Raw genomic sequence first — 21290 nt, forward strand, 5'->3', positions numbered from 1 at the left:
TCTCTCTCTCTCTCCCTCTCTATCTCTCTCTCTCTCTGTATAAATTCTATATACAAAGAGAGAGAGAGAGAGAGAGAGAGAGATAAACTACATATATTGTACATGTACATGTTAAGTATCAGGCTTTAGACAGCACGTCGGCAGAACGTACTGCCGCCTGCGTGAAACCAGTAATGTATTGTGCATAGCACTTCAGCAGAACGTCTCATAAGGTCACATTTGTACATATCGATGGTAAACATCCCGTCTATAGTTTCCAAATGTTGTGTTGGAAAAGATATCGTTTGCAACAGGTAAAATTCTGATGCAATGTTGACCAAACATCCATCGCAAAACCGTAAAAAGTCAGGGTTTTGCGCAGGTGCAGTACGTTCTGCCGACGTGCTACTTTAGACATAGTAGACAGTGCTATTTTATCATTGATACTTTCTGTATCGGTATAGCCGGAAAAACCGCCCTTCGGCGTAACACACCAGCTTCGCAGGCACGCGGCGCGGCGGCAGCTAGTTATATCACACCGAAAGGCTTGTTACATGTACACTCAACCTTTGCACATTTGATTGCAGGAGTTGTTTAAAGCTTTCTAGTGATGATGCCCCAACTTTTATTTATTTATTTATTCATCTTAAGGACGTATGGGTTGTCCCTTCAGCCCCAAGGGGCTGATTTCCAAGGGAGCCCAATTACAATGACAAATAACATATAAAATACAAAAAGTAATATAACATAAATAAATTAACATAAATTATATAAGAATACAATAATAATCGATGGTCATTATAGAGGTCAGAGGTCAAAATTCCAACTTAGGAAATAATAAAACATATGATAACTGAGAGGTCAAAATTCAAACTTAGGAAATAATAAAACATATGATAATAACTGAACGTAGAAGTAATGAATCATATAAACAAATCAATCAAAGTAATGAAACGTAACAAATCATCGTTGTCAGTAAATCGTCATTAGGTAATCAGGTGTCAGATCGGTTCAGTTTTCAACCTGTCTTTAAAAGCTTTAAGTGTGGGTGCTAGTCTCAAGTTACAGTTTAGTGAGTTATAAGTTACTGTTGCTCTGTATGCAAAGGTGCGTTGACCTGCTTTTGATGTGTAGTTGGGTCTGTGTAGGAGATGTGATTGTCTAGTGTGATAATTATGGATCTGGTTATTATAATTAAACGTGTTGAGTAGATAACTTGGGGCTAATCCATGGAGACATTTGTACACCATGACACAGACATGGCGTGTTCTTCGGACTTGCAGTTGACTCCATCCAAGTGCCTGGTGCAGTTCCCCCATTAGACCTCGCGTCGCTTCGTAGGACGATTCTAGCAGCCCTGTTCTGCAAAACTTGTAGTCGCTGCTTGTAGGTTGTACTACAGTTGTCCCACACAACATCGCAGTATTCAAGTAGTGGTAGAGCAAAGGTTTTATACAACATATTGGCAACATTAGTACAGAGATAAGGCCCAACTGTGCTTGGTGGCAACGAGTTCCAGTCTACGATAGTTCTGGGGAAATACGAGTTTTGAATACCTCAATTCTTGGTTGATAACTCTGATATTTGAAGGCATGGCTATTTCTTGTTCTTTTCTGGGCTGGATCCTTTGCGCAAACTTCACACATTGCTACAGGATACTTTCATACTTACAAAGATTTTAGTATGATTTTACTACTAGAAGAATGTGGCTGTATTCAGGTGATAACTTATAAGGCTTAATTCCACCCTCAGGTATCTGGAGAAATCTACTCTCTGAGCTAAAAGAATACCTTGTTCAATGCAGTTCAATGTATGATATTTACATTCTGCCAGAGTTGACTGAAAACTGAAATCACCCACTTCTCAATAATGACACCTAGTGAAGAGACTAATAATTGCAGGGCTTGTGACGTCACAGAAGCTAGATCCTTTGCCTTGTAAGCCCCCTGACAGCTCCATTGTGTCTGGTACGTGCGTGCGCTCAGGTGTCCCGACAAGGAAATGGGGTTGGTAAAAACAAGACACTGCTGATCGTCAACCGCGTCTGGTAAAATGTTGTTTTACACCGGACCTGTGCTTTTGCTGCTCGTTCTGGGAGGTTCTACAGTCGGTAAGATTAATATTATAATTCTCTTTTTCTACTACAACAGAAGGGTGGTCTGTAGTGAACTCTTGTTTCTGTACCGCCTTGCCACTGTTGTTGTTAGAGGAAGTGACCTGCTAGCCAAATATGCCTGCCTTCCTTTTCACTACAGTGCATACATGTTGACCTTTTAAATGTCCAGATTTTTGCCCAAAACACCCATGCCCTACATTTGGTAACAGAAGTTGTGTAAGTTGACCTACCGTTTGAGTAATTTACCTGGTCTACCAAATGTTATACACACCTTCCCTTGAGCACGACAGCTCCAAATGTAATTATGCAGCTAGTGCCTTACAAAGGAACCCGAACATCTAGTGACACAACAATCTGTTGACACATTCAAGACGGGGTTGGCCCTGCACCTGGGCCACCCCGTCTCACAGAATGTAAGTCGGGTATTGCTAGTTGCGGCCATGCACAAAACGAACAAATTTATATTTGTTTTCAGTACATTTTTTATTCACCACACCCCACCGGCCGCAATAGCTGTGCACCCTGGGCGGGATGCCCTAGTCAGGGTTTTGCCCAGTATCATATAGAATAGAATAGAAAAGACTGGATATTGACAATACAGTTTGACAATCATAGAATAAACATGGTACGCTTTGTTCGATCTTTGTTCTGTCAATAGTAATGCGATCGCGCAAGTGCTTTACAAAATTTAACACCGTTTCTGTTTTGTGCATGTGGAGTATTGTTACCATTGTCAAATCCAAGCCCCCATAGCAGTCACTCTGCAGTCGCTTGAAAAACAACCAGCCGAAGACGGTGCCAACAAGGAAGTTAGACACCTTCTAATATTGAACGTCAGTAACTTCCTTGTTGATTCTATCCCTCTTGGTGCCACCAATCATAAAACAGCTCCTCAGAATCATTATTATGTTTACCGAAGGAAAACATATTGTTTTGCTCAATTTCTTCTTCTTCTACAAACAGTGACCTATGATCATGACCTGATCAATGACATGATTTGTTGACGTCTGTCACCATGGTGACTGGTGTTGGGTTACATAATGTTGCAATTTCAGGGTCTGCTCTGCTCCAATTTCCTAAATCATTGTCTGCTCCAATGATTTAGGAAATTCCAATGCGCCAACCTGTGATTGCTACGTACATGTAGGGTAAACGAAACTCGTTTTAACAGATCCCTTTAATCTTTTCCCACTATTAACTTACGTTAGACAGGAACTAAATCAAGTATCTACATACAGTACACGTTTATTTCAGAAAAAGGTTGTTACCCAGGTTTGTTTGTGCATAATAGAGAGTCAGGTAGTACCCTGGTACCTAAAACTAATAAAAGTTTAATTTTTTTTGCAAAAATAGACATTATAAAGGCATTGACCCTACTAAACAATCTCGTTAGTTATAAATTATGTTGATGAACAGTAAGGTTTTGTCTTTTGACAGCACCCAAACGTAACATAGCTGTTGTCTAACATATCTATTGTCACAGTAAAAAGGTCAACTGTGACAGGTTTATCAATAACATCTTTGATGTAAAAATACCACACTTATTGGACGGTTTTAATCAAATTTAGATGAAAAACTGTGCATATTTAAGGAAACTGTGCAATATTGCATGTCCTGATGTATTGTATAATGTTATATGTCTAATGTCTCCCTGCATGTTCGGTCAGTTATGGCCGACGTGACATGGGTTCAATGTTCCTTTCTTTTATTTGTAAATAAAGAATGATTTTACTACAAGGTCTGTCTACTTCTATTACTAGTACTCATGTAGTTGTAATCTTTTGGCAGAGTCCCTCCCTGAACAGACGTGTTTGCAGTACGCAGAAGATGGAAACTGTGACTTCTACACGGGATGTTTGGAAGCTAAATACAGCTGTGGAGCCAAGGGCTACCCTGTCGGCTACGGGCATCGATACTGTACCAGGTTCAGCACATACTACAACGAATTCAATGATGAGGTAAATTGTATAACACGTATATGTCTCAGAATGGCATAACATATCATGAACACTAACGTTTGATAACCTAGGCAAAAATTGTTGTGCTTCCTGTTTTAGTCCTGAAAAAATTAGGGTCGGTAGGTAGGGATTACCATTTTTTGGTAATCCCTACCTAATTGGCAATGTCTAGTGATCCAACTCATACCAAGGAACTCCTTGCTTAATATATAAAAATACAATACATCTTAACAAAGTAAAACTTGCATGAGGACACTTTTTCAAAGTCAATGTTGGAAAACTGAGTATATACAATGTTTCATCACTCAGGTGTCAGATCATGCAGCTGGAAAAGGTCAATCAGCTTGCAAAATTTATGTTCCTTGCTAGGGTCCGAAGTTTTTTTCTAGGGTCGGTCGGGAAACAGGAAATTCCACATTTTTTTCTTAGGCCTAAGGGATTTTTGGCAGCTTTTGAAGGACTTGTACATCTCACAGGCCTTTTTTGTCACTTGTGCACAGCCGCGTCCAAAAAAAAGCACAACCCGTAACAGGGCTGGAAATACTGGGTGCATGTACACCTTAGTGCACCCAAATGTGGAGCTGTGGACACAAATTTTTCTGTGGGTGCACCAGTGCAGGTTTAATGTATGTAAAGATGTTAAATGTCTAGTAGTTACAGCATATTCTTAACATCTAAGTGTAAGAAAAAATAATACAATGATTCATTGTTACAGTACGTTTCTTGAAATCAAACATAATTATACTTTTTGCTGACATTCTACTTGTTTTATTTTATATGGTGCAAATATTTCTGTAGGTATTTTTGTACATATCAACTGTATAATAGTAAGTGTAAGAAAATAATAAAATCTTTGTTGAAGTACTTGTTTAAGATTTTAAAGTTAGCTCCCATTTTAGATTCAAGCTCAAAAGAGGAGTAATAAGATCAGTGTAATTAGGTTTTGTTTCATATGGTGCACCCAAAAAAATTTTGGGCACCTAATATTTTAGATTGGGTGCACCAGTGCACCTATTCCCAAAAATGAATTTCGAGCCCTGCGTAAGAATCTTCTAAAAGTTTGACTTGTACTGACCTTTTTAATTGTATCACAAGTAGAAACGGTGTGTCAGTAGTAACGGTTACAAGATGATCATGTATCATTTTGCCCATGTTTGAATTATTTCGATAACAATTCCTTATGTATGTATGTATTATTTCAATTCATTTATGTTTAAATTTTGGTTAGTATAGAGGAGGAGGGCTTAGCATAAGCTAAATAAGCTTTTTCCCTCCTCCAGCACCGGTTTTATTTATTATTATTAGTGTATTATGTATATTTGCACAACAGCAATAGTTTATTGCTGTTGTGCAAATAAACAAACAAAATATGTTACAGGGGAAAGCATGGATAGACGATGTGCGCAGATGTCTCATGAACGCACTGGTGCCCATATACAAGTCCAACTCCTACAGCTGTGATGAAGTAAAGACCCTGGCCTTTACCTCTCACCCAACCTGCTACACAGAGAGCGGTGACAGGTTCTGTAAGGTCGAGATCTTCTGGTCCAACAGACTAGCACTGCTGGAGGTGTTCGAAGCTGATGACTTTTTGGGTGAAGACAGTGCCTTGGCCATAGAACAAGTGAGAACAGTCAAACAATGCTTTTACAGTGAATAAAGAACAGACAGCAGATCTAGAGTACTAAGTTAACCCTTGTCCTGCTGGACTTTTTTACACATTATTTTCAAACTATTTGAAGTCAAAATCAGGCCACAGACCCTTTACTTTTTTTGCCCTGCGACGGCATAGTTACTTCCGCATTCGTTGCGTTTCGCTGCGGTGTGATGCGTTGCACAAGAAACACCCCCAAATCGTACATATACAGGGCACTATATAGATGGTACTGTATGTGCAACCCATATATATATGGGCCCCGCAGGACAAGGTTTTTTAAACATGACTTTTCCTTTTTGGTCAATGATTCTACTTTCAGCTGATACTGCTCTTAACGATAAGAGTAAGTTACATAGACTTACACAAATTTGTTTTTGCTGTTTTAACTCTTTTCAACCACAGGGAGTTGGGAGCCTTCAAAATGTATTTTTAAAGGCATCCAATGCGATTTCATGGCAGCAAAAATGGAAGTTTTTAGAATAAGGCAATCTTTGTCATATTCACACATACTGCTTCACATTAGCACGTTTGAGTCAGTTTGTCATACCTTGGGCTTTTAAAACTGCAGAAACAAGCCCCAAGATGAGCCCAGTATTTTCTGGGAGGTACCCCAAGAATCAGCCAAGGGCCCTTCCAGTAACCATATTTTCCGTCAGAATTTCGGGAATTTTTGCTCCAAGAGGGTCATGTGGTTTCAACTTTATGTAGATAAACAACTAGAAAATTGACTTTGAAAAACCGGGTTTCCAAGCCCTAAAAACTGCACTGGGTGCCTTTAATGGTAAAAAAATACAGAAATACATGTACATGTAGGCGACTTAGGTCAGTGTAAAGAGATTAGAAGCTGAAAAATGTCGTCTGCTACAAGGACAAGGGCTAAACTTTCTGAATTTCATGTGAAATTGCCAGATCCTGATGACAGGACTGCAGTGCTTGTGTGACTACGGGGTTGCTGATGAGATGCACAGACTTGTGGACGCGACCAGCGATGTCTGGACCAAAGTCTTGGATTTCACAACTCAACTTTGGCGGGATGGTCCAGTTGAAGGTATTTTTCTTTTTTCACTAAAGTCACTAAAGTTTCCATCACGATGTCTCAGCTTGTCTATTCTTTACAGATTTGCAGTGATGACAGAGCAGGTCAACATCAAAGTAAACAAGTAAAATATGAGATTTTATACCTCCGGGCTTTTTATTGTATATTTTTATATGTTGTTTGTTATGTATAGTTGGTGGTGTAGGGCTAGGGTTTTAAACAAAGAATTTATCGAGACCGGACACCCCTCTGTGCGAGGGGTCATATACATGGACCAGACCGAGAATAGCTTAAACACGCCAAAGGTCAACGGTCGCGACCATTTTCACGCTCAATGGGGTGTTCTGGGACCACCAAAAGGCACCATTTTTACGCTCGAAAACACATATACAATAAAAACAAAAGAACGTGCATCATCTGCAGCCCAATATCAAAACATACACCGAGTCTCAATAGAATCCGTTCACCCAAACGCGAGAAACAGCTGCGAACATGAAAATCTAAATCTCTCACAAAACCCCTCCCCCGGAGGTAATGAAATGAAAAAAAAACTGCTATAAGCATTTCCCTGTATGTAATATTCCATTTGAGGAGTAGTGATGCTGGGCCGGAAAAAGACTGTTGAACAGATTATATATTCATGTTAGGATTAAACTACATATTGACTGATGATTGACCATGCATTGCAAATAAAGGTCAGACATAAGAAATCCGCTTGGCAATAGATTACGTATACATCTTTTACACCGTTACATCTTTTACGGTAGAGTAGATTTGTGCAGTTGGTGCCATATGATATGTTGTTAGCCTGGGTACCATCCCCAGTAGTATAACTGTTATAGAGCGAGCGAATACTACCGGGGATGGTACCCAGGCTAATATGTTGTATCATGTAACATGTTAACTGTTATCATTTGATACTAACAGCTTGGACACTATCATATACTAGTGTACAAATGTATGTTACAATCATGGCAAAAGCTGTTTAATTCTGATACAACTGCACTTTGACCAAGGTGTAGGCTCACCGTTTTTACAATATTTTCCAGCCATCCAGGCTGACTGTGAGGACAAGGCTCTACAGGGAGACTGTGACTTCTACACCTGTCTGGAGCGGCGCCACCCGTGTGGACTGAAGGGGTTCGCCTTAAGGGAGGGTCGGACATTGTGTGAGGCTCTCAAGAAGAAGAAAGGACTGTTTAACGCTCAGGTGATGCTATGATATAACATAACATAACACAACCAGAATTGATGTCTAACAGGCTTTCAATTAATTACCATGATATGAGTCTAATACAATTATAATGTTTAAAGTTAAAACATTTGTTCCGACAGAAGGGACTGTTCTCACCTAGATCTTTTGACCAGTCACTCTGGCCTTCTTCAATTAACTGACCCAGTGAGACTTGTCACATGGCTTCTCTGACTTGTGACGTCAGCACTCGGTCAAAGGTATCTGGTAGACAATGTCGGCCCCCGTCACAGTTGAATGATGGGTGATGGACCCTGATGTAAATAGCCTCCTTCACTCCTCCTGAGTCTCAGTCTATTGAAGAAGACTAGAGTGACTGATTGAAACCTCTAGGCAAGAATTTGCTCTTCTAGCTCTTGTGTTAACTTAAAAACACGTAACTACCAACACATATCAAATTTGATAATACATGTAACATTGTGTTCTCACGTTCCAGGGCCAGGCATGGGTAACAGAATTCACCAAGTGTCTGACACGTTCACTGCTCCCGAAGTACAGAGAAGAGTCAATCTCCTGCAGGCACATCCACAACTTTGGCTACCGGGCACAGGACAGCTGCTTCATAGACACTGGGATATGTGATCTTGTGGAGGACAACCAGGTATCTTGACATATGGACAGAATATAGACATACGTCAGGCAGACATATTACATACGTGTACATGCCTTGTCAAACATCTATTTCCAAACATTATTAGTCATGATGCAACCTAGGCTGTGTATGCCTAGAAAGAAGCCTCCATTCCTATTATTTGATAATATACAGTCCTAATTAGTGCTGCATACTGGTTCACTGGACTTGGATCCGGACTTGTAAGAATGTTTAGGAGTCCAAAAAAACCTAAAAGTCAAGAACCGAGTCCGGACTTATTACCATAAAAGACCATTTCACATACACCTTTTTTCCAAACCACCTACATTTGTAAAACCTTCCGTAGATTGCAAAATCTTTGCTGCAAAATGAAGAAAACATTGCCATTGGGCATCGTCAAGTGTTGGCCTCCATGTTATGTGACCAAAGTTTCACCCAGACAACATTACAAGGTTGCCAACATGCAATTTTGTATATGCCATGGGTTTAGGTCTGGACTTACAAGTCCGGAACTGAACCTAAACCTCTGGACTTGAATCCGGACCTGAACCTAAATGTGGGTTTAAGGTATGCAGCACTAGTCCTAATGCCATAAGCATTGTTAATTAAGTAAAAAGCTGCACATCTTTTTTATGATTGGCAAATAATCCACAAGTGTACAAATGATGTGTTTTGGTGGTTTATTTCTGGTGGTTATAAGTCACTGGCAAGGCATTATGTTAGCATAACTACTGAGAGAAAAGTTGGTTGTATTGATATGAACTAGAATGTTGTTCTTTTGGGCTTATTCACACTTGGAGAACACGTCTAATTTCAGAACGAGTTTGCTCTCTGGTACATCTCCAATGATGTTGAAGACAGCCGGTTCCAGCTAGAGCTGTCCACCATCCTGTGCCGCTGTAACAAGTATGAGGGAGGGAGTCGCTACAGACTCAAGTACAGCAGCGAGCTTGGCATCCACTTAAAGCAAAAAGCACCAGGTGAGATACAGTGTTAAGTACCCGGTAACATATTTTACATCATAGGCTTTCTACAATCATTAATGATCTTTCGCTTCCCAATGTAGCATAATTATGCTGCTTATCTGTATCTGTATAGCCGGTATAACCGCCCTTCGGCGTAACACACCAGCTTCGCAGGCACGCGGCGCGGCGGCAGCTAGCTATATCACACCTAACGACTTGTTACACTCAATCTTTGCACAGTTGATGGAAGGAGTTGTTTAAAGCTTTCTAGTGATGATGTCCTAACTGACTGTGCTTGGTGGCAACGAGTTCCAGTCTACGATAGTTCTGGGGAAATATGAGTTTTTGAATATACCTCTTGGTTGATAACTCTGATATTTGAAGGCATGACTGTTTCTTGTTCTTTTCTGGGCTGGTATCAGCTGTATCTGTATCGGTATAGCCATCTTTAAGTCACAATGTTGGTTTAGATATCAGGGACATTGCATGGATAGAGAAACATCTTGGCCTTCTTACATTCAGGACCCTCCGCAATCTTGCCCCCGAACACCAGCCAACCATGGCTGAACCTTCCAACCACCGCTGAATGTTTTAAGCATTCTGAAACATTTGGCTGGTGCAACCAAATAGTAGCCAACCTCGCCAAATACTAGTGTAACAGTGGCTTATGGGGGTTTATAGTCTGCCTGTGGACTGGTGCCCGGGACCAGTGGGTTTTTATCTGTTTCAACTCGCTCCCTCCTGTTTCTTACAGTGGTTCCCACACCGGTCCTGGGAGTTCTGGCAAAGAGTGCCGCTCCAGGGATGTCGAATTTGGAAGATTCGAGGACGAATCTTGAAAAGAAAAGGGGGAGTAATGTAACGGTGTGTGTGTGTGTGTGTGGGGGGGGGTTATAGTCGCTACCAACTGATCCGTCTGACGGGTCTAGACCTTTTCGGCCGGGTCAGTTGGTAACGCCTATAAACCCCCCACTGTTACACTCGCTGACCCAGCCAACTTTGTTCCCGACCTACTGGTACTCCTAACCATGCTTGGATGTAGTTCGGCCAGTGTTCAGGTGGCCATATTCATTAAAGTAATGTATGACACTCTGGGCTTAAAGTGATTTCCTCTTGCAGTTGTGGACCAGTCGTCTCCCGCAGACCTACCGTGCACCAGTCAGGGTGGAACATGCCAGGACTACACCGTAAGAACGTGTCTGGCAGGGTACGAGACAAACAAGTGCGGCGGCAACGCCTTACGGAGGTGCTGTCTTCAGTGTGACTCTACATGTAAGTCCTTGTCCATTTTGATTTACATGTATGTGGTTGCATGAAAACGTACCATCAGGGCTATCCAACTAACCTATTATTACAAAGGGTTAGCCCTCATGGGCAACATAGTCACCGTATGTTGTGAATGAATTTAATTTTGAAATTTGCATCTTGGACAGTTTGACATACATACTTCAATGAACACTTTTGACAAATAATGATCTCTCTAATCTTCAATCCTCAGGTCAGTCCAACCACCAGACATGGTCAGCTGGAGACAGCAGCTGTTCTAACGCCGGTGGACAGTGTAAGATGGACAGTAACTTCTGCCATGGTCAGTACAGGACTGGGATGTGTGGAGGACCTGCTGGTAGAACGTGCTGTGTTCCAGGTAAAAATAAGACATGTTTTTTCCTGACTATATTGAGCAACGAAAAGAATAACAACAAGAATTCGGAGATCTCATACCTCCATGAAATATATGAGTTTTTCTTAATGTTTTTACACAGTACACTACAGTACAGAACAAAATAACACAGGTTTTTGTTTTCAAACATACAGTAGCATCTTTGGCCTGAAATAGGCTGTAATAGATATGGTCAACATCTGGTCCATTCCAGAGGGAGAACCTCATTAATCAAACCGGGCAGGCCCCGCTGCCTCCACTCCGCACATATGTTTTCCCTGATACAAAAGATACAAAAACCGGAAGTTCTGCTGTAGTACCAGCTACCAGGAGGCCCATATTTGACCTTGACCTTTGGCTTCCTAAGACCTACTAGCATACCAAATATCATTACAATCCATAAAGGCGTTCTGAAGTTATGCCGACTACAAATGTGCGGAAACACACACACGCACACACACACACACACGCACACACACATACATACATACATACACACACACACAGACGCGCCAAAAACAATACCTCCATTTTTCATGGAGGTAATAAAGTAATGAGTAGATTGGATTTAATGTCAATCCCAAGCAGTGCAATCATAACACAACTTAATATTCAGCTTTAGTTACTTGAGAATCTCTTATCCAGGACAGATTGTGATGCCAGCACATAGAGTCATATGTTGTGAGATGGTAGACATTAAGCAGGGACAACAACGACTACTGTGACATGTACATGTATAATTTATGTAAACAGTCTCTGACTCATTGATACATGGTAAATTGTTATACCTACATCTGGTGCCTGAATGAAAGTTACTGTATTCCCATGGACAGGTCCTGGCGGGAGTTCTTCAGGATCAGGTGAGTTTAAGAGAACATTTGAACTTGGTAGTAAGATGTATAGCAGGTATATTTATTCAGGACCTAACTTGCATTTGATACAATAATACCGTGCATTTATCTCAAATGCCAATTGTAGTGCACTATGTATGGACAAGTTTGACCCTTAATGTTTTCTGCATGTAAACTGCATAATGTTAGGGCATTGGATGTTTGTAATGTGTGTTGTTCTTTTTCTGATGAAGGTAAATAAGAAGCAATGTATCTTACATATGCCATTGAAATGGTCCTCCTTTGAAAGGTTTTCTTTTTATAACAGGGGATTCTGGTTCAACAGGATCTGGCCATGGTAAGATGTTTGTTCAACAACAAATATATTCACTGATATTATGAGTTATTCAATCCATAGCATTATTGCCATTTCGCAATGAGACATTTTTCCCCTTCTTTCAAAGTATAAACCAAATCACGGATTTAACATACGTACAATGTACATGTATTTCTACACCATTCTTTAGGAAACTATGGTAACATCATGAATGTGGACACAACTGGAGCCTCAGAGACAACTGCAAGACAGGATGAAAATGCAAAACACTTGATCGGTAAGGTCTTTTGATCTCAAATTTAGATCAAAGAAAACAAATTTTATCATATAGTATTATTGTGGCATGGACAAAGGCCAATACTTCAACATGAAACCAACTTATTGTATTTCACATTCAGGTGTTCCAGCATCTCAACAGTTGGCAAGAAACGACCTGTCCCGTTTAAACAACTACAAGTCACAGATAGAGGAAGTCGCTACAGACAAGAACATGGACCCTGCCATTATCGCGGCCATCATCAGTCGCGAGTCACGGGCAGGGAACGTGCTGGATGCCAACGGATGGGGAGACGAGGGCAATGGCTTTGGCCTTATGCAGGTATTCCTCAAAATAATAGATTAAGCAAAAAAGTCAATTTTGTACACAAGACTTCGCTGAGATAGCCTGACTACATGTAAACCTCACTTTTTGCCAGATTCCTGATAGTCTGCCACCAAAAAACTCTTTGACTGGAAAAAAAACCTGTGTACACAGGCTAATGCTGGGATATGTTGTCATACTTGGTCCTTGATAACGTTCAATCTTAGTATCTCACTTATTGAAGAGTATGATACAGTTGTAGTTATATGTTATACCTTTAATCTGATCTGTTTTATAACTGTGACTAATTTCTTAGGTTGACAAACGTTACCACACTCCAGTCGGTGAATTTGACAGCACAGAGCACATGAAACAAGGCACCCAGATTCTTATCGACACCATCAACTGTGTGAAAAACAGGCATTCTGATTGGACAGCTGAAATGGCCCTCAAAGGTATGATCCTTATACCTCTCTCAGACAACATGCACAATTTAGATATCCTGTTGTGACTGCCAATTCATCGCATCTATTGTTTCAGTGATCAAGTTGGTTTAAAATTATGCTTGTATCTTTAAGCATATTGCAAGAAATATTATGCAAACTGTACCTGGTCTTTAATGCATCATTGTAATGACTTCAGAGTATAAACATGTACATTGTACATGTATGGCATAGACAATAAAGTGCTCAGTGTAGCATAGTCTTCTGTGTACATATATACATGTATAACTGTTTGCATGCTCAGTGTTACTAAACATATTTTCGTGCAGGTGGCATTTCTGGATACAACGCGGGTTGTGACAACGTGCAGACATACGAAGGCATGGATGTAGGTACCACATTCGATGACTATGCCAACGATGTTGTAGCAAGAGCTCAGTGGCTCAGAGGCCAAGGCTTTGGTCAAGGCACAGCAGGTATGTTGCGTAGCATTTGATGTTTATAATATTCATCAACAGAGAGAGAATAGTATAGTTTGACCTCTAAAGTCATGTTTATTTATTGTTCAAGTATGTAAGATATTGGAATATTTTTCAGTTACCTCACCATGTTCTTTCAGTCTAATGAGACTTGGCAGTCTAACTGAGACTATTCTTGTTGCATTTGCTTTTTAATTTTTCATGTCTAGACCCTTTTTTTCAGATCTGTGTTGGTCACCTGGATGATGAAATAATGCAAACAGACAATGATGGTAAAATGACTTCTCTCTTGCAGATTCGTCTTGCACAGTTCGCCCTTACAGCAATACCAGGTTTGTGGGCGACCCAATTCATGTAGAAGATGGCTTCAGGGGCTCCATGGACACGATTAATACAGCAGCTGCAGAATGCAATGTCAAGGTCTGGTGCAACTTGCTGATATATAATATATATCAATGGTTTATTGTGGCGACTTAAAACAACCATACTGCGTGATGTCCCGACCAGGGAATTTGCAGATTATTGAACTTGAACTTGGACAGTGGCAGCTTTTTAGCTGAATTATAGTATGGCATTACAAGGATGATAATATTTGCACTTAATGTACGCTATTAATACTTACACAATACAACTTAAAATGCCTTACGATAGACCTGCACATATCAAAACCATTTCATTAACATGTTAAGACGTATGTATACATCAATCGTGTCGTGTTTCATTAAGTACAAAATGTAGGTCAACCAGGAAAGGCAGTGTAGTCTTGCGATACCTCCCAGTTCTACATTTGAACTGTGTTGCATTATGTTTTGATCTAAGGTTCCTGCCATGTAGGCTTACACGGTTCGGGGGCAGCCATGTCGAAAAAGTTGTAGAACTCAGTAGTGACGTAGCAATCTTGTAACATAGCTCATGTCGTCTCTTGTTATACGAGTCTCTTGAGATACGAGTGACAGTTGATTCATTACACACATTAGTTGATATCAATTACACCGATCGAAGAAGCATAATGTAGAATAAATCAGGTGCCTAATACGCATTATGTAATTTCATAACTTTACATTCGATAGTGTACTGTTATGATCAACAATCCTCTAAAATGAGTAATTCTCAATAATTTGAACTAAAATTGTTCTGTTTTGCTGGTTATTTTCAAAATAAATCATGAAAAAACTGTGAAATATGTGTTGGTCAGATCAAACTTAATGCTGGCATTTTTTACAATTTTTTTGTTGACATTGACAAAAATGAATACATCTAATATAGAAGCACCTTTTTTCACGCAGGTATACATAACCCACTCGTGGCGGAAGGTTGGAGAGATTATTCCTGGAGCGATTGTCACACCAGCCAGTCGGAGCAACCATTTTGTTGGTCACGCCATCGACATGAACGTCCAGCGTCCAGATGAATCTCTGTGCAACAGCTCGTGCTTGAGAGGTACTTCATTGCAAGTTGCATTGGCGTGTACGCACAAACATACACAGTGACTTAGAGAGATCTAGAGAGAGAGAGAGAGAGAGAGAGAGAGAGATCTAGAGAGATAGAGAGAGATGTAACACACTTAATAAACAAAAAGCAACGCGGCACTGCCACTGTAACAGTAGTTGTGCAAAAATATTATATTTAATTGCAAAAAGTGCATGCAGAATGTGTTTTAATTCAAAGCCCATTTTGAAGACAAAAACGAATGAGAAACATTTGTTGGTCAGTTTTGTTCACTCTTGTTACAAATTGTCTTCAAGTTTATATGATATTTTCCAGGCCAGAGTGACAGTGACGCTACCTGCTTCATTGGTAAAGTCCGAGCAGCTGGCCTGACATGGGGAGGGGTGTGGAGCACACCAGACCCTGTCCACATTGACGATCGTCTGAACCAGAACACTGCAGTGTACGACACCATGGTAGACAGGCTTCAGAGAGCATGTCAGCACATCCCAATGACCTAACATCCTGACATAATACTGTAAATGGCCATCCCAAGATGTAAGATTAAGTTGGTCTCTTTAAGATAGTTTGTTTCTTTGTTCTTGTTATCTTGAAGTTTACACTTAAGAATGACGCAGTAAGAGAAACAGTAAAGTACATGTATTGGCAAACACATTGATATGCAGCAAACTATACACCATAGTGGAAAAAATTTTAAGGATACAGTGTATGCACTTAATATCTGTTTCACTAACATGACACAACATGTCATACCTAATTGTGTACATATTAAGATTTTACTATTAGTATTTCTTGAAGAAGAGCTGGTATGTTTTTATTTCTATCTGTTCCTGTTGAGACGATATAGTTCATTTGCAGTATCTAAGAATGCAAAGATGGCATACATAAAGGCTCTAGCCTGTTCTTGATTAATGTCAACTTGTTTTCTGATAGCTGATATTATGTAGTCTACAGTACAACAATAATCATGTGATATTTGGTGTCAGCTGAAGAGCTTCCTATATGGGCACGCCCATGCAAACCTTTTGAACAATGATGGAAAATGTTAAGGGTTAAAGGTAACTTGCTTGGTGTACAGCCCACTGGACCTGTTTTCCTTCTAGCTGCCATTTTGTTAACTGGTGTAATTAATTCAGTATAAGGTTATCATAAACATGCTTTAGATGAAATGAATGTTTTGTCTTGTCTATATCAAACACACAGTCACTGTATGGAAAAACTTCTATTTACAAATCAAAGTAACTAGGTAAATTGGTTTTAGAATCAGTTCCTTTTGTGAAATAGCATCATGTTGAGCGCGTTCGACTACTTGTACAGTAAGTATGTTCAATGAATGGTCCTTGCTGAAGGAGTCATCTATGCCCAAAGCAATCTCTGTTGTCACAAATTCAGTCATGGAGATGTTTCCTCCCAGGAGCCATTACTGTCAAAGTCCTTCAGAATTAGTTGATCACCAGAAGGTCGCCTAAATTTAAAAGTCGTCTGAGTTAAAAAAAAAACTTCCCTGCCACATCGGATGGGTATCAGTGACCTGCAAATATATGCCAATCACCTAATCTATGTTTGTTAGCACACCAAGCCACCAGCTAACCCACAGGGTCATCCTATACACAAAAGAGTGTCTGTTATAATATCAATGGTACTATAGGTCACACAGACAACTCTTTGCCTCAGGGGCTTCCTTTACCGAGCCTGTTGAAAGAATAAAATTCCCCCTAGAGTTGAACAAGGCGGTTCCCCCGCTGATAATACAGAGTGACGGTAGTGTTTTCGTGAGAGTTAAGCCAACTGATCTCTATCTTTTCCTCTCTCTCTCTCTCTCTCTCTCGCTCTCTCTCTTCCTCCCTCTCCCTTCTTTCTCCTTCCCTCTCTCCCTCACTCTCTACCTCTCCCTCCCCCCTCTCTCGCCCAAAAATCACCCGATGAGTCATACAGTAACATGTAACGCCTACCTCCAGGCACTTCCTTTACTGAGAAAAAATAACCAACAAACTTTCCCTTCCGTCATTAATGATAGCTTCAGGCAGTTCCTTAAACGAGAAAATTACGTTGTTTTGATACATTACAAATGTACTAGCTTTTGATGTCTTTGTCCAGATTTGAACCGGAGAAGATATTGGAAAATCTAGCTAGATGGAAAATGATGAACCTGTATAAGATTTACGACCTCCACTGCATTGTTGATTATGCTGAATGGGCAAGCTGGTTATCTACTTCGTACTGCCATGAACAAATTGCACATGTAGGCCTGTGTTATCCCTCTATCCTTTATTCAATCATCAAAAGCCTCATGCACATATTAGACACCAGCTGACCTACAGAATCATCACTACACAAAAGAGTGTCTGTAATTATATAGTACTGTAGGTCACACAGACAACTCTTTGCCCCAGGGTCTTCCTTTACCGAGAAAAACTGAGCCTGTTGAAAGAACAAAATTTCCCCTAGAGTTGAACAAGGCGGTTCCCTCGCTGATAATACAGAGTGACGGTAGTGTTTTCGTGAGAGTTAAGCCAACTGTTCTCTTTCTTTTCCTCTCTCTCTCTCTCTTTCTCTTCCTCCCTCTCCCTCCCTTTCTCCTTCCCTCTCTCCCTCACTCTCTACTTCTCTCTCTCGCCCAAAAATCATCCAATGAGTCATACAGTAATATGTAACGCCTACCTCCAGGCACTTCCTTTACTGAGAAAAAACACCTGCAAACTTTCCCTTGCGTCATTATGATAGCTTCAGACAGTTCCTTAAACGAGAAAATTGATTTGTTTTGATACATTAGTAGCTTTTCATGTTTTTGTCCAGATTTGAACCGGAGAAGATATTGGAAAATCTAGGTTGATAGAAAATGATAAGATTTACCTCCTCCACTGCATTGTACGAGTAGATTATGCTGAAATAGTGGGCAAGCTGGTTATCTACTTCGTACTACCATGAACAAATTACACATGTAGGCCTGTGTTATCCCTCTGTCCTTTATTCAATCATCAAAAGACTCATATACATATTAGACACCAGCTGACCTTCAGGATCATCACTACACAAAAGGGTGTCTGTAATTACCGTAATTCCTGCCTTTTTCAGGGTACTGTTATGTTCACTGTTTTCACTGTCACTTCTGTACCGTGAACTTATCATTACAGTTAACAAATAATTCCTGGACTTTCTTTTTCCTGCACCTGTCGCCACAGTGAATATATAGTTCCGTGAACATGTCCATTTTTCTCAGACCGGGAACTTTTGCTACCGTGAATATAAAGTGAATTACAGTATATATATATGGTACTATAGGTCACACAGACAACTCTTTGCCCCAGGGGCTTCCTTTACTGAGAAAAACTGAGCCTGTTGAAAGAACAAAATTTCCCCTAGAGTGGGACAAGGCGGTTCCCCCGCTGATAATACAGAGTGACGGTAGTGTTTTCGTGAGCTTTAAACCAAGTGTTCTCTATCTTTTCCTCTCTCTCTCTCTCTTCTCTTCCTCCCTTTCTTCTTCCCTCTCTCCCTCCCTCTCTACCTCTCTCTCTCTCTACCTCTCTCTCGCCCAAAAATCATCCGATGAGTCATACAGTAATATGTAACGCCTACCTCCAGGCACTTCCTTTACTGAGAAAAAAATCACCTGCAAACTTTCCCTTGCGTCATTATGATAGCTTCAGGCAGTTCCTTATACGAGAAAATTAGGTTGTTTTGATACATTAGTAGCTTTTTATGTCTTTGACCAGATTTGAACCGGAGAAGATATTGGAAAATCTAGGTTGATAGAAAATGATAAGATTTACCTCCTCCACTGCATTGTACGAGTAGATTATGCTGAAATAGTGGGCAAGCTGGTTATCTACTTCGTACTGCCATGAACAAATTGCACATGTAGGCCTGTGTTATCCCGCTGTCCTTTATTCAATCATCAAAAGCCTCATACACATATTAGACACCAGCTGACCTACAGGATCATCACTACACAATAGAGTGTCTGTAATTACCGTAATTCCTGCCTTTTTCACTGTACTGTTATGTTCACTGTTTTCACTGTCTCTTCTGTACCGTGAACTTATCATTACAGTTAATAAATAATTCCTGGACTTTCTTTTTCCTGCACCTGTTGCCACCGTGACTATATAGTTCCGTGAACATGTCCATTTTTCTCAGACCGGGAACTTTTGCTACCGTGAATATAAAGTGAATTACAGTATATGGTACTGTGGGTCACACAGACAACTCTTTGCCCCAGGGGCTTCCTTTACCGAGAAAAACTGAGCCGGTTGAAAGAACGAAATTTCCCCTAGAGTTGGACAAGTCGATTCCATCGCAGATAATACAGAGTGACGGTAGTGTTTTCGTGAGAGTTAAGCCAACTGTTCTCTATCTTTTCCCCTCTCTCTCTCTCTCTTCCTCCCTCTCCCTCCTTTTCTCCTTCCCTCCCTCCCTCTCTCCCCCTCTCTCTCGTCCAAAAATCATCCGATGAATCATACGTACAGTAATATCTAACGTTTATACCTTCAGGCACTTCCTTTACTGAGAAAAAAATCACCAACAAACTTTCCCTTGCGTCATTATGATAGCTTCAGCCAGTTCCTTATACGAGAAAATTGATTTGTTTTGATACATTACTAGCTTTTGATGTCTTTGATGTCTTTGATGTCCAGATTTCAACCTGAGAAGATATTAGAAAATCTAGGTTGATGGAAAATGATGAACCTGTATAAGATTTACCACCTCCTCTGCATTGTAGATTATGCTGAAATAGTGGGCAAGCTGGTTATCTACTTCGTACTGCCATGAACAAACTGCACATGTAGGCCTTCTATCCTTTATTCAATCATCAAAAGCCTCATACACATATTAGACACCAGCTGACCTACAGGATCATCACTACACAAAAGAGTGTCTGTAATAATATGGTACTATAGGTCACACAGACAACTCTTTGCCTCAGGGGCTTCCTTTACCGACAAAAACTGAGCCTGTTGAAAGTTGAAAGTTGAACAAGGCGGTTCGCTCGCTGATAATACAGAGTGACGGTAGTGTTTTCGTGAGAGTTAAGCCAACTGTTCTCTATCTTTTCCTCTCTGTCTCTTCCTCTCTCTCCCTCCCTTTCTCCTTCCTTCTCTCCCTCTCATCTACCTCTCCCTCTCCCCCCCCTCTCTCGCCCCAAAAATCATCCAATGAGTCATACAGTAATATGTAACGCCTACCTCCAGGCACTTCCTTTACTGAGAAAAAATCACCTGCAAACTTTCCCTTGCGTCATTATGATAGCTTCAGGCAGTTCCTTATACGAGAAAATTACGTTGTTTTGATACATTACTAGCTTGGCCGGGGAAGATTATTGGAAAAACTAGATCAATGGAAAATGATGGCCAGGTACAATGTATACGATTTACCACCTTCATCGTATCATAGCTATAGATGGATGCGAATCGTAGATTATACTGAAATAGTGGGCAAGCTGATTACCTTCTTCATTTATTGCTATGAACAAATTGCACATATAGGCCTGTGTTATCCCTCTGTGCTTTATTCCGTCATCAACAGCCTCATATACATATTTTGTGTAGCTGTTCTGTGTCCAAAACTTAATACGTTTCTCCTGTATAACCTCATTATGTTGCCTACTGCAGATCAACTGATCAATGGGCTATAAACCGGCGCTTTGCTCCTCTAATTATCAATTATAGTACACCGAACAACAATAGCTTCTAGATCTGTGACATGTCGACAGTCTCAATCCTACAATCTAAATCCTACAATCTGAATCCTACAATCTCGATCCTGCAATCTCGATCCTTCGATCTCAATCCTACAATCTCAATCCTACAATCTCAATCCTACAATCTCAATCCTACAATCTCAATCCTACAATCTCAATCCTACAATCTCAATCCTACAATCTCAATCCTACAATCTCAATCCTACAATCTCAATCCTACAATCTCAATCCTACAATCTCAATCCTACAATCTCAA

The 21290-nt window shown here is 40.4% G+C and overlaps 1 protein-coding gene across 1 annotated transcript; it reads left to right on the forward strand.

Moving 5' to 3' along the window:
• The first annotated feature begins 1932 nt into the window (after positions 1–1932).
• On the forward strand, positions 1933–16457 carry LOC109462857. The gene is made up of 18 exons (XM_019759495.1): positions 1933–2089; positions 3884–4053; positions 5432–5677; positions 6620–6758; positions 7796–7956; positions 8435–8599; positions 9408–9570; positions 10675–10827; positions 11054–11200; positions 12049–12075; positions 12374–12403; positions 12573–12659; positions 12781–12980; positions 13279–13417; positions 13735–13881; positions 14180–14304; positions 15171–15324; positions 15649–16457. Exons 1-18 carry the CDS (start codon positions 2032–2034, stop codon positions 15831–15833), a joined length of 2496 nt encoding a protein of 831 aa, XP_019615054.1. The 5' UTR covers positions 1933–2031; the 3' UTR covers positions 15834–16457.
• Positions 16458–21290: the final 4833 nt, after the last annotated feature.

Source organism: Branchiostoma belcheri, unplaced genomic scaffold (genome assembly GCF_001625305.1).
Source record: "Branchiostoma belcheri isolate BF01 breed outbred unplaced genomic scaffold, Haploidv18h27 scaffold12, whole genome shotgun sequence".
NCBI classification, from domain to species: Eukaryota; Metazoa; Chordata; class Leptocardii; order Amphioxiformes; family Branchiostomatidae; genus Branchiostoma; species Branchiostoma belcheri.